Source organism: Primulina huaijiensis, chromosome 10 (genome assembly GCF_012295235.1).
Source record: "Primulina huaijiensis isolate GDHJ02 chromosome 10, ASM1229523v2, whole genome shotgun sequence".
Lineage (NCBI taxonomy): Eukaryota > Viridiplantae > Streptophyta > Magnoliopsida > Lamiales > Gesneriaceae > Primulina > Primulina huaijiensis.
The window spans coordinates 5,071,845-5,086,533 of record NC_133315.1 but is presented as its reverse complement, the minus strand read 5'-3'; the positions used below and the strand labels follow the sequence as shown (position 1 = coordinate 5,086,533).

General features: G+C 34.3%; 2 protein-coding genes across 2 annotated transcripts; both read left to right on the top strand.

The window, feature by feature from the left end:
- The first annotated feature begins 2,257 nt into the window (after window positions 1–2,257).
- On the top strand, window positions 2,258–2,980 carry LOC140985838 (uncharacterized). Its single transcript, XM_073453791.1, has one exon. It carries the CDS (start codon window positions 2,258–2,260, stop codon window positions 2,978–2,980), a length of 723 nt encoding a protein of 240 aa, XP_073309892.1.
- Window positions 2,981–7,504: 4,524 nt separating this feature from the next.
- On the top strand, window positions 7,505–14,435 carry LOC140986700 (dolichyl-diphosphooligosaccharide--protein glycosyltransferase subunit 2-like). Its single transcript, XM_073455022.1, has 19 exons — window positions 7,505–7,738; window positions 8,151–8,343; window positions 8,432–8,521; window positions 8,825–8,887; window positions 8,999–9,068; window positions 9,289–9,353; window positions 9,633–9,687; window positions 10,750–10,877; window positions 10,993–11,108; window positions 11,410–11,479; window positions 11,834–11,935; window positions 12,063–12,152; window positions 12,251–12,399; window positions 12,789–12,900; window positions 12,977–13,060; window positions 13,263–13,343; window positions 13,455–13,679; window positions 13,789–13,911; window positions 14,078–14,435. Exons 1-19 carry the CDS (start codon window positions 7,596–7,598, stop codon window positions 14,192–14,194), a joined length of 2,076 nt encoding a protein of 691 aa, XP_073311123.1. The 5' UTR covers window positions 7,505–7,595; the 3' UTR covers window positions 14,195–14,435.
- Window positions 14,436–14,689: the final 254 nt, after the last annotated feature.

The following is a 14,689-nucleotide window of genomic DNA, read 5'->3' as shown; positions in this document are numbered from 1 at the left end:
AGCTGACCAGGTAAACTGAATCAGTGAAATCAGTTCTACTGACGAGTCAACTGATTTTACTTGATCAGTTCAAAGACCAGTTGCTGATCATTTTGAAGAACCAGTTGCTGACCAGTTCGGAACATCAGTTAGGAGCAAACAGTTGCAGATCACGACAAGCTTACTTAATGGATTAAAACTGTGCGCAAAGGTACAAAAGCAATTGTACTATCACAGTACAATCATGAATGTTGCATCAGAAGCTTAAAGACAAAAGTTCCGGAATGGATTTCGAGGAACAAATTCAAAGTGCAACGGATTCATTCACTGAGTCTCACTGTACGTTCATCCAAATGCCTATAAATAGAAGCTGAAGCTCAGTGAAGAAAAGTGTGGTGGCTAAAAGACAGAACATAACAGAGAGAAAAGAGAGTGGGAACGCATATTGCATATCAGCTTACAAGAAGAATTACGTCCAGTTGTGAGGGAACACTTCATAGATATATCATCTTAGTTTAGAAGCTTATTTTCCCTCAGTGTGTGAGAACACTTTCGGGTAGTTTTCATTGTTCAGTTCTCACACAAAAACACATACACCACCACTCAAATACAGTCTTGCACAAAGACAATAAACTTGTGTATGTAATCTTTGTCACACGGACGTTAAACAAGTGTTGGCTGGAAGGTGATGCCTTCAGTCTAGACTAGGAGTTCAGTTAGGCAGTGGGAAAGTCCTAAGTTGTGTAGGATTTTTACAATCAGTTGTATAAATCTAAGTCTTCTAGTGTATCCTACCCGAGGAGGTAGAAGGGGTGACGTAGGAGCAGCTGAAGTCTCCGAACATTCATAAACATATCATGTGTCTTTTAACTGTTTAACTGCTTGTTTTGTTCTTAACTGATTTAATCATTTCAGCCGATAACAGTTCAGTTCTGTCCATAACTGAACTGATATAAGCTCTAACTGATTTCCTCTATTTCAGTTATTCAGTTGCACAACATGTAAAACATATCATTTTTTCTTAACAAATGATTATTTCAAGTGTTTTCTGCTTGTTTTAATACCAAACTTGATCTAATTCATCGATGTATACATTCTTAGAATACGAGCTATTGCAGCTCATTGAGTTATTGTGTTGAAAGCATTTCGAAGGTGCCGAGCACACGTTCCATCACTCTTGAAGAAGCACAATAATTAGATTTAATATTGATGCTCCCGAAGTAGCACAAATTATAGATTTATATTGATGCTCCTGAAGAAGCACAACTTTTAATTGTATGTTGATGCTCCTGAAGTAGCACAACACGATTTCATGTTGAAAATATTTATAGATCTATGAATAAAATATAGATGAATAAGATTTATCAATATTCTCGTAGAATCTTGGTCTAAAAATCATAAAGATCTATTAATATCTATGAATAATATTGATATAAAATATAACGTTATCATATTCCTGAAGAATTTGGACAACTATCATATGTTTCGACAATATTCTTGAAGAATATTGATTATAAATGCATTGTTGTTTTGATTCAAGTTTTTGTTTTTTTTTTTTAATCATATCTTGGATTGCTTGTTTAAGATTTATATTATTTGGATTTTGATGATTTAACTAGTCGCTAAAATATTGTGTGAATACAAGTAGTTAATAGTTTTATGATAATTTTTGAGTCAATCACAACACTATAATTGATATTAATTGTGAAAAAAATTAATTTTTTTTAACAGCAATGTGAGAAATTCTAGGTGTGAGAGTAATTTTTTTAAGACAAAATTTTGTTATAATTTAATTTGTATTTCTTTAAGTCCAAAGCGTTGGATTTTTTTTTCAAGAAATATATGGCTTGTTTACGAAGTTGGGCAGAATTATGTGATATTTGTTTTTACGTATTTAGAATAATTGTGCATAAAGGAGTTTTATTTTTCCTTTAGTTTATAATGCTACAATTTGTAATTAATGCAATTTGAAATAGATACATAAATTATTAATTGAGCACATCTCAATGTACACCAAATTCGATAAACTAAATGATATCATGTTCATTTATATATATTTTTTTATACACAAATGAAGACTAGATAATGGTTAGATAAAATAACTCATTATTTATATGCATCGATGTTAGTTTAACAAATAGAATAACAAAATTTCAAAATTGCATAGCAAAAGTGGTAACATGTGCATAATTTGTTATAATATTTATTTTCAATAATAGTAATGCAATTTTACTCTATTTATGTCATAATTCTAATTATATAATTTTTTTATGTTGCAATGGCGAACATCACCAAATTTGAATTTGAAGCACTTGACTTGACTGGAAAAAATTATTTATCATGGATTTTGGATGCCGAGGTCCACCTTATCTCTATGAATTTAGGAGATACAATAAAAGAAGGAAATGAAATGTCCCAGCAGAACCGTACAAAGACACTTATTTTTCTTCATCGTCACCTCAATGATGGGTTGAAAGTCGAATATCTCACTGTGAAAGAGCCACGAGAGCTTTGGAAAAATCTAAAAGAAAGATTTGACCATCAACGAACTGTAGTTCTCCCAAGAGCCCAATATGAATGGATGCACCTACGGTTACAAGATTTTAAGTCCGTAAGTGACTATAACTCTGCATTATTTAAGACTAGTTCCACACTGATACTTTGTGGAGAGAAAGTCACTGATCAAGACATGTTAGAAAAAACATTCTCCACTTTTCATGCATCAAACGTGCTCCTGCAGCAGCAATATCGTAAATGTGGATTTCAAAGGTACTCTGAACTCATCTCATGCTTACTAGTTACTGAACAAAACAATGAGATACTCATGAAAAATTACCAAATACGCCCAAATGGATCCACACCATTTCCTGAAGCAAATATAACTATATTTCCTGAAGAATATGAAATTGCATTTTCTGAAGCGAATGCTAATTCCACTCAAAATCATAACAATGAAAGTCAACGTGGACGTGGGTGTGGCCAAAGAAGATACTATCAGTAATAAAATGGAAAGAAACATAAAACAAGCCACCAGCAGTGGAATTCCAATAATGAAGAAGCAAAGGAGAAGAGTTCCAAAGTATATGAAGAAAAATGTTATAGATGTGGAATGGAAGAGCATTGGTCTCGTACCTGTCGTGCGGCAAAACATCTTGTGGATCTATACCAAAAATTAATCAAGGAAAATGGTAAAATGGAGATAAATTTTGTGGATAATGATGATCCAATTGATATAACTCACTTGGACGTCTCTGATTTCTTTGCTAATCCAGATGGAAATATAGATAATTTGATTGGTGGTGATGTGTTAGAAAATAATAAGTAATTACTTTAATTGGTCTTGTTCCTACTTTGAATTTATATTGTTTATTAGGTTATCGTGGTCTCGTTTTTATTTTGATGTTCAGTTCATGTTTAGGATTTGTCGTGGAGGTTTATTTTGTTATTCAATAAATGTTTTCATTATTCAATAAAATATTTCCTTTGAAAGTCTTACACATTATTTATCATATTTATCTTATTGAATTATATTTTTATTTTAGATTAACGATGAAATGTCAGGATGAATGCTTAGTGGATAGTGGTACAACACATATCATTCTTCAAAATAAAAGGTATTTTTTTTTTGGAGTTAACATTAGCTAAAAATAATGTTATAACAATATCAGGTGCATCAAAAATTATTGAAGGTTATGGAAAGGCAAAAATCATTTAACCAAATAATACAAGCCTATATATTGAAAATGCCCTATATGCGAGCAAATCCAGTAGAAATTTGCTTAGCTTTAAAGATATCCGCCGAAATGGATACCATATTGAAACATTAAAAGAAAATAATTTCGAATACCTTTGCATAACATCTATTATGTCTGGCCAGAAGCAGATAAAAGAAAAATTATGTGCACTCCCTTCTGGAATGTATTTTACAACAATAAAAACAGTCGAAGCAAAATTGTCACAAACCAGAAGTTTGTTGACCAACAGAGCTTCAAATTATGGCATGATCGACTTGGTCACCCTGAGATAACAATGATGCGCAGAATAATAATTAACTCACATGGACACCCTCTAAAGAACCAGAAGATTTTTTTACATAATGATTATCCATGTGTAGCTTGTTCACAAGGCAAACTAATTATAAGACCTTCTCCTACAAAGATTGATGTTGAAATCCCAACCTTCTTGGAGAGAATTCATGGGGATATTTGTGGCCCTATACACCCATCATGTAGACCATTTCGATACTTCATGATATTGATTGATGCGTCTACTAGATGGTCACATGTTAGTTTACTTTCAACTAGAAATATAGCTTTTGCTAGATTACTTGTGCAAATTATTAAATTACGAGCTCAATTCCCAGATCATTCAATCGAGACAATTCGTCTTGATAATGCTGCTGAATTTATATCGCAGACATTTAATGACTATTGTATGTCAATAGAGATTTCAGTTGAGCATTCAGTTGTCCATGTTCATACACAAAATGGCCTAGCGTAGTCATTTATTAAGCGTTTGTAATTAATTGCTAGACCATTAATGATGAGAACCAAACTTCCATCATCTGTGTGGGGCCATGCCATATTACATGCTGCATCATTGATTCGTATAAGGCCAACTAATTATCACCAATACTCACCCTTACAACTTGCTTATGGTCGAGAGCCTGATGTTTCTCACCTTCGAGTATTTGGTTGTGCAGTACAAGTCCCTCTCCCACATACACAACGAACCAAAATGGGCCCACAACGTAGACTTGGGATTTATGCGGGATATGATTCACCGTCTATTATTAGAAATTTGGAACCTTTAACAGGAGACTTGTTTACTGCGAGATTTTCAGATTGCCACTTCGATGAATTGGAATTTCCAAATCTAGGGGAAATAAAGTTGTGTCCCGAAGAACAAGAAAAGATTTGTTGGAATGAGAAAACACTATCTCATTATGATCCTCGAAATAATCAATGTGAGTAAGAAGTTGAAAGAATCATTCACTTGCAAAGAATTGCAAATCAATTGCCTGATGTTTTTGTTAATACAAAGAATGTGACAAAGTCACATATACATGCAGAGAATACCCCTGTAAAAATTGATGTCCCCGTAGGACCAACTATTATTCAACCTACAAATGAATCTAAAATACGCCAGAAGCGTGGTCGACCAATTGGTTCCAAGGATACTGTACCTTGAAAAAGAAAGGTACAAGAGAAAGAAAATTCAAAAGCTCCCGAAGAAGAAATTTTGTATGATATAGTAAGAGAAATCAATGAATCAAACTTGGATAATATTATTTCTGAAGAATCAAATTCTCATGAAAATAATGAGATTTCAATAAATTATATATCATCTCGAAAATTGTGGGATCGAAATAACACAATTGTTGACAATGTCTTTGCCCTAAATGTCGCCCTTGACATCATACATAATGAAGACCCAGAACCACAATCCGTTAAGGATTGTCAACAAAGAGACGATTGGCCAAAGTGGAAGAAGGCCATACAAACTGAATTAGACTCACTAGAAAAATATAAAGTGTTTGGACCTGTATTACGAACACTTGAAAATGTAATCCCAGTAGGATACAGATGGGTTTTTGTACGAAAGAGTAATGAAAATGATGAAATTGTAAGATATAAGGCCCGACTCATAGCCCAAGGTTTCTCACAGAGACCTGGAATTGACTATGAGGAAACATATTCACCAGTGATGGATGCCACGACTTTTCGATTCCTAATCAGTTTAGCAGTATAAGAAACTCTTGATATGCGACTTATGAATGTGGTAACTGCTTATCTTTATAGTTCACTTGATAGTGATATATATACATGAAAGTGCCTGAAGGATTCAAACTATCGAAATAAAATGGTGAAGCGCCCAAGGCTATGTTATCAATAAAACTGCATAAATATTTATATGGATTAAAGCAATCTAGTCGCATGTGGTACAATCGTCTTAGTGAATATTTGTTAAAAGAAGGAAACATAAATAATGCTATTTGTCCATGCGATTTTATAAAAAGAACAGATGAGGGTTTTGCAATTGTGGTAGTATATGTTGATGATCTAAATCTTATTGGCACTCTAGAAGAGCTTACTAAAACTGCCAATTACTTGAAAAATGAGTTTGAGATGAAAGATTTAGGAAAGAAATTTTTTTGCCTCGGATTGCAAATTGAACATTTGCAAGAGGGAATATTTGTTTATTAATCATCATATACAGAAAAAATATTAAAATGCTTTTACATGGACAAGGCACACCCATTAGCATCACCAATATTTGTTCGATCACTTGATCTAACAAAGATCCTTTTCGACCACCTAAAAATGGAGAAAAAATCGTTGGTCCAGAAGTACCATATCTAAGTGTCATTGGTGCACTATCATATCTCACAAATTGTACTCGCCCAAATATATCATTTTCTGTTAATCTTTTAGCGAGATATAACTCATGTCCAACTCGAAGACATTGGAATGGTGTAAAACACATATTTCGTTACCTTCGGGATACAACTGATATGAGATTATTTTATTCGACAAAATCAAAGTCTTCTTTAGTTGGATATGCAGATGCAGGATATCTTTCTGATCCACATAAAGCTAAATCCCAGACAGGTTATGTGTTTACACAAGGAGACACTGCTATATCATGGAAGTCGGTGAGGCAATCCTTAACAGCGACGTCTTCAAATCACTCTGAGATCATTGCAATGCATGAAGCAAGTCGGGAGTGTGTGTGGTTGAGATCTATGACACAACATATTCAAGAATCATGTGGTTCCCAACAGCCAAAGATAGCCCAACAGTAATATTCGAAGATAATGCTGCTTGCATTGCGCAGTTAAAAGGAGGCTACATCAAAAGTGATAGAACAAAACATATTTCACCAAAGTTTTTCTATACACATGAGCTTCAAGAAAATGGTGATAGTGACGTCCATCAAATTCGCTCAAGCGACAATGTAGCTGACTTATTTACAAAGGCATTGCCAACTTCAACATTCAAGAAATTGGTGCACAAGTAGGGATGCATCAGTTGAAGGATCTCAGATGATTGAGATCAGGGGGAGTATATATTGTTGTACTATTTTTCCTTCGTTCAGGTTTTTCCATTGGGTTTTACTGACAAGGTTTTAACGAGGCAGCATTTGAACTCCCACATCTCTTAAAAGTAATTTGTTGAGTCGATAATCATCTAAGAGGGAGTATTATAGAAAAGATATTGTAGATGATTATTGATATTATTAATTATTCAAATTCTGTAAATCTACTCTGTAAATAGAGATCTCAAATGATGAATAAAGTACTCGAAATCATTGTCTCTTTTCTATATTCTCTATTATTCACAACATTAACCAAATTTTTGTATAACGAAAAATTTGAAACGATTTAATACGTTAGAAATATAATTCTAGTAATTATTATTCTGGGCCAGCCCAGTATTGGCTGCGAATATCTGGAGCCCAATTATAATTGGGCCGGGTTGGTCTATTGCTTGGGGTCATATTTGGAAATTCGGATAAATCTCCTTAGTTCCATTGACCATAAACCTCCTTGGATTTCAGTCACTGAGCAGAGGCTCGAAAATTCTCTCCGCAATTAACAAAACTCGGCCTTAAAAATGGCAAGGAATTTAGGGTTTCTGCTTTTAGCATCGTTGTTGTTGATTTCCATGTGTGAATCGGCAGTCTTCAACTCGGTGTCCGATTCCCATCGATCTGCTGCGCTGGAGCTGTTGAACCCATCCGACGGATCTTTTGGGAGGTAGATTAAAAGACATATCTTTTTTGATTTTTTAATATTTATAGGGCGTATGGTATTTTTTTATGAGCTTTTGCAATTTCAATCGTTTTCTTGAGCTTTTGCGGGATTATTTTTTCGTGATCTGAACAAATACTGGGGTTTGTGAATGTTTATTTTGGTTTCCGATAAACTGATATAGGGTTTTACGTGGGGGTAGCGCAGAAAAATGTCATCCATCAAGTTGAAAAAAATATCATCTTTCTGATATTATGCTTGATATCTAGTATCCTTTAATGCTATTTAATTGTTTGTAGTGTTTTCTCCCTTTATCATTTTTCTTGAGAGAATTTTTTCATAGCTTTTAAGATTCTTTTGTAAGACTAGTCATGAATTGCTGTTTGATAGATGCTAATCTTACTTACCCATTTTTTAGCCTGAAAGTGATGTATGAGGCATTAAGAACATTTGAGGTTCTTGGAATTGAAAAGAAGCCTGATGTGAGGGCTTCTGCTTGTGCATCTGTAGCTGAAACCCTACGTTCAACATCTTCAGCTTCAGAGGATCTGTTCAATGCCTTAAGAGTTAATGGCATACTGAAATGTGAGCTCAATGACGAGGCGTTTGCGGTATTGTAAATATTGTCCTATCATTTTGTTTTTGTTCAGATGCGGTACTCATCTAATGTCTAACGCGTGTCTTTTACTATTTTTGCAGGAAATTGCATATAGATTTAAGGATAATTTAAATGGTGCCAAATCACTTATTGATTTCTACTACTCCATAGGAAGTTTACTGCTTGTAAAGGTAATGAATATCGTTCATGAAGTCTGAAAAATTTAAGCCTTCTGTATTACAATCATATTACCACTTTAATGAAAATTGATTCATTAAGGAGAAAGAAAACAAAAAACATACTTGCACCGTAAATCTATTATTATAATTTCTCCACTTGTTGTGAATTTTATTTTAACTAATCGGCTGTGCTTCTCAGGGGTATGATAGAGATTAATATGGTTCTCCGTCAATCTTTGCTACCAGTGTTTACGATTCTTTGTATCCCTGATCTGTGCTGAGGTTTATCTTTGCATGTTTGCTATTGATATGCAGGATCAAACTTCCAACAGCGATGTTCATCTTAGAGATGCTGATAAAATTTTCCGTTCTTTGAAGGTGAATAGTTGATTTGTTGTAGTTCACCATTCAGTTTGATATGGTTTCCATTACAGAAGTGTCTATATGTTATATTGTCTCAAGGCCTAACCGATACTGGATTCCTGGCAGGATCTCAGCCAGAGTGATGGAAGATGGAGATATAGTTCCAACAATCCTGAATCTAGCACTGAGGCTGCTGGTAATTACTTACATAACAGAATTTCGGTCTTTACTGGCACTATAATATAATATTGGGGTTTTCTTTTTATGACCATTATTGATCGTAAATTTCCTCTGTTTGCTAATCATAATTTTGTTACCAGCTGGTTCATCGTTTTGGGTTTACAGCTTTGAATTTTCTCCACTTTCTGTTGTTTTACCATCTTCTCATTGTCTTTGTATCCCGTTTCCTTATATAGGGATAGCACTTGAAACCCTGGCTGGAGTTATTTCTTTAGCATCTTCTGAGATTGATCGTTCTCTGGTGAGCCTTATGTTTGTCTGTCTCATTTGTCTTAAAACATATTGTAACGACCCTCGCTTACTACTTAAAATGTAAGCAAAATAAATTTTTTCTATCTAATTAAATTCATTACTCTTAAATTTTAAACTCAATAAAAACCTACACATCATCGTCGAAAATCCAAACAAATAAATCTAAAATTCGAAACTTTAAAAAAATATAAATAATTCAAACTCTGAATATTTTGGGAGTACATTTAGTTGTTTCTGGCATCCTGATCTATGCCTGCTTTGTTTCCAGGTTGCTAATTTGAAAAATGACATAGTGAAGCTTTTTGATAGCATTGAAAGATACGGTATGTGTTGCTGTTGTGATTAATTACAGTTTCTTTACGTACATTTACTTGTAATTTTACTGGTAAATATCCTTAAATTTTATCTTGTTTAGCGTTAGCATTTGAACTAATCTCATGAGTTTGTGAGATTCTTTCAAACCAACTGTGATGACAAAGAAGAAACCACTGTCTTACGACTTTGGCTGAAATTTGACTATGGAATAGCTGTCTTCTTCTCTCCATGGGCCATGAGATGATGAGATTGTGTGACAGAGGCAAATTGTGCTACTTAAAAATTTTGAGTTTGATTCTCGTTCATGGCTGAAATGCATTTAGATTCTCTCTCTTTCTCTCTCTCTCTCTCTCTCTCTCTCCCTCTCTCTGTGGACCAAATAACACGATGTTTTCTTTGTTACCTATGCTTGTATGAGAGTAGTTCTCAATTTAAGCTTCATCGTAGTAATGTGAGATCGATGTAACATGCATTTTTGAACAGCATTAGTAATTACTTGCTGTTTGATCATCATCCGATGATGCATATTGCAAGACTGAGAGGCTGAGATCAAGAGTGCAACAAGTATGATATAAAACATGGAGTATTGATGTTTTTTGTTTGAAAAAAATATTCGAAAATCACATCAACAATCAGCTATACTGCATCTTTCTTTCAAGTTTCAATCTGGTAATGCTCCTTTGTTTTTGTTTTTGTTTTTGTTGTTTTTTGAATTAGGATTTAGGAGTATTAAAATGGTTCCTCGACATTCTGAAATGTTATGTTTTGAATTGCGTTGTTCATCGGATGTTATTGAGACCAGCAAATGATTTGAACAGTTTTTTGTAAATTAATAAGATCCAGATGATAAGTCATTATAATTTGTGTTTGATTACATATGATTGACTTTAATATGGATAAGAATGGTGGGTTCGTGACCGAAAAAACTATTTTTTTTACCCTATTTGTCTTTAGAAACCAACAAATAATTAGCAACCTGGCCCTTTTCTCAGGTTATTTCTGAATGCTTAGCCAGTGATTCAATCATGCTATTTTTGTCACTGACTTCTGAGTAAATTTACTCTTTTTAGATGATGGGGCTTGTTACTTTGATGACAAGCTTCTTGGCTCACATGGAGATCAGGGCCCTCTTTCAGCCTCCTCTTCTGTGGTCCATGGGATCTCAGCTCTTGCTGGAGCCACCTCTGAAAGTTTAAATGTGTGCTGTTCAGGAGCTATGATACTGCTTTATTAATTTCATGTTTTTTATCCGCTATTCTTTATTTTATTAATAAGGTGGTAACCATATAAAATCAGTGGTGTGATGATTGCAGCTTCCAGGGGAGAAAATTTTGGGTTTGGCAAAATTTTTCCTTGGCATTGGTGTTCCTGGCAGTGCCAAAGAATTGTATCACCAAATTGATGCCTTGGCTTGTTTGGAAAAAATTAGGTAAGTAATTTTCAGCTTCTTTGTAGTGACTATTGTGCTGTATTAATTCTTATATGTATCCATATAATGCCCCTATATCATGCATTCATGCTATATCCCTAAACTAATTCTTTCTTTATCTCGTTTTGATTTGAAAATTTCAAGTTAGATCCTGATTTATATTACATAGTTCTTTTCTGTTGATTGATGTATTCGGATATCATCACATATTATATAATTGATTTGGATTTGCTGGGAAGCCAATTGTACATCAACACAAAAGTTAACCATTGACCATCCTAAATTTATGACTTTTCTTCAGGGGATCTATTCCTTTGATTTTATCACTTCCCTCAAGTGTGCTTTCAGTAACAAGGGCAGACCAGCTTAAGGTGCATATTTCTAATATCTTGTCTGCTCTTTTGGTTTATTTTTTATCATTTTTTTGAGGTTTTTTGCAGTTTGATAAAATTTCTCCTTATGAGTTGTTTATTTTACTTCATTTGTGAATGTAAAAATATGTAAAATTGGCACTTGTGTAATGCTTATGTAAAAATTGGCTCTTGTGTAATGCATCAAATCAAAATTTTGTTCCTTCCAATCATATGACCATAGTCTATTACTCAACAGAATAATTACTCATAAAATGTTTGCTGAAAGTCTTCAACTTAAATTGCCTTCGGACTATCTCAGAAATTTGTTCTATGCAAGTCTGTTCTGTTACTTTGCCACTTTATGTTTTGTAGGTGCGGGTCAACACTGTGTTGGGATCTGTTGCTCCACCACTGATGGTCAATCTCAGGCAAATTTTTGTTTCAGGTTCAAAAGATGCTTCTGTCGTTAACCAGGTTCTCCTTTTACTTAGTATTGCTTATTCAGTCACAGTATTGTTTTGACGATATTTGAAAAATTACATATACCAATTGACCACCGATGCACCTGAAAAATTGAAGCACTTGGATTCCCATGATGCAGAAGCTCAAGTTTGACCCTGACAGTGGAATGCATGTGTTGGAAACATTGCCAGCAAATATCGATATCGGGAACTACGTTTTTTCTTTTGAGGTACTTACTTTTTTACCCTGTTGCTCATCCTCTTGATATTCTGTGTATTCTTTAAAGTTATCCTCTTTTTGCTGATCTTCTTTGTTTTCAATTAGTAGATTGTACTTGATGATCCAGAATATAAGAAAACATATGTAACTGGTGGGCGAACGAAAGTTCCTATACATTTAACTGGAGTAGTTCAAGTTGAGAATGAAGAGATTGCGGTACTTGACAGTGATCTTGGGAGTGTTGAAATGCACAAAAAGTACATCCTTTGAAACCATTCATTTTGTTCTATCCTTTTTTCTGTTTTGGCTGATTATTTCTTCTGCTATATACTTCCTGTTTTGTGGTTCTCTCTCTTCTGTTCTGCATTCTTTGTTCTTCTGGTGGTCAATGTTGTACCATGTTTTCCTTATTTTTTAATTGTACATAAGCCTCGCACAGGTCTTCTCTTGGCCGTTATCTTCTATTCCTTCATCTCAATTCTTGTTTTTGGTCAATCTTATATTTATTTTATATCATGGTTCTTGGCTTACAGTTTTCGAAGTTTTAATAATAATAATAATAATAATTCAAATTTCAGAATTGTTTTTATGTTCATTATGCAAGCAGTTAAGAGCAGCTTAGTTTGTTGTATATTTTGTGATTCAGGGTTGATTTATCTGGAGGGAGTTATGTTTCTTTATATGCAAACCATCTCCAGAAACTGCGGTTGTCTTTTACTTTGACGTCTCCTTCTGGACATGCTTTCAAGCCTCACCAGGTTGGTGTTCTAATCTATAGTTCCTTAAACTGTTCGTTTAATTTTTTAAGTTTTGATTATCTCATGTTTTAAGCAGGCATTCCTCTCACTAAGACATGAGAGTGGAGTTGAGCATATCTTCGTGGTGGGCAACTCCGGGAAAAAGTTCGAGATTGTTTTAGTGAGAAAATCCTAACCTTCTCTAGTACTGTGACACCATTTACATGCGAGCTTCAAAAATTTTAGATGCAATTTAGAGTGAAATAAGTCACATAAGCTTCAAATTGACTTTTGAGGAATCATGAATTAATACTTGCACATTAAATTTCTAACCATTTCTACTAATGGCTTACTTGTCCATATCTTTGTGTTCTGTCTTGAAGGATTTTTTGGGACTGGTTGAGAAGTTTTACTATTTGTCTGGAAAATATGACATTCAAATTACAGTTGGTGACTCTGTCATGGTAAATGTTGCGTGAAGTGAAAGTTTTGCACCACTGATATTCCCTCTGACCCATAGTTCTTACATATGCCATTACAAGGTCCAGCTAAGTTCCTTTTCTTATCTATTTCAGGAGAACTCATTCTTGCAACCTTTGGGCATTATTGAATTAGATCTTCCAGATGCATCTGAAAAGGCAGCTCGCCCTCCTCCACAGTCTGTTGACCCATACTCTAGATTCGGGCCCAAGGCGGAAATAACTCACATTTTTAGGGCTCCAGAGAAGCGTCCTCCTATAGAGCTTTCTCTTGTTTTCTTGGGTCTTGTTCTCTTGCCATTTTTGGGTTTCTTGGCTGGGGTAATTTCCAATTTTATATTTCCACTTCCTATTTGCATTTTTTAGTTCTTACTATTTTTTGTGTTCCCTTGTTTTGTGACTAATAGTTCTTGCGTTTACATCTCCACAGCTCTTCTACCTGCATGCCAACATGAAGAATTTCCCCAGGTCAACTATTCCTGCAACATTTGCTATTATCTTCCATTTGGGCATTGCAGCTGTTCTATCACTCTATGCATTCTTCTGGTTCAAGGTTTTGCCTCTATTATTTTCCTCTTTTAAGCATTTTTGGCCGCATCTTTTGGTATTTTATACAATAACCATTTTAACTTGCAATTATTTGTTCAGCCTGTTTTTTTTTATTTTATTTATTTATAAATCATTTTTAACTTGATAATGAATTCACAATTTTTTTTCAGTTGGATCTATTCACAACCCTAAAGGCACTGGGAATCCTGGGGATGTTCTTGATGTTTGTGGGGCACAAAACACTTTCTCATCTTGCGTCTTCATCCTCTAAGTTGAAATCTGCTTGAAATATATATCAGCGGTATTTCGAAGGTTCCATTGTTTTTCAAAGAGAGAATTGTTGGCGATTTTTTATTGGTATAACTTGAAATTCCTCATTTTTTTATCACATTTTTCTCCAAATATATATGGATTAGTGAACGTGGGATTAGACTGTCACTGCTCGAGTGTTCATCGACACATTATGGAAAGAATCTTATAAGTATGCACCGACTCCGAATTTCGAATTGGTGGTGCCTTGGATGCTCATTTTGTTCTCATAGTTTCAAGCTTCAAGGAGTATATTCATAATCCTCATCTTCTTCAAAATAGGGATACCAAGTCGAAGCAAAATTACCAAAACAAGCCTTGGAAATCCACTTCCTTCAGTGCTCATTCCACTAAAGCCAATTTCTCTTTCATTGGGCAACTCGCTTTTCCCACCTTTGACTTTGATGGTACTCGCACCATTCTTATGGAATGACTGCACGAGAAAAATATTGGATTTTGCATATATATATATA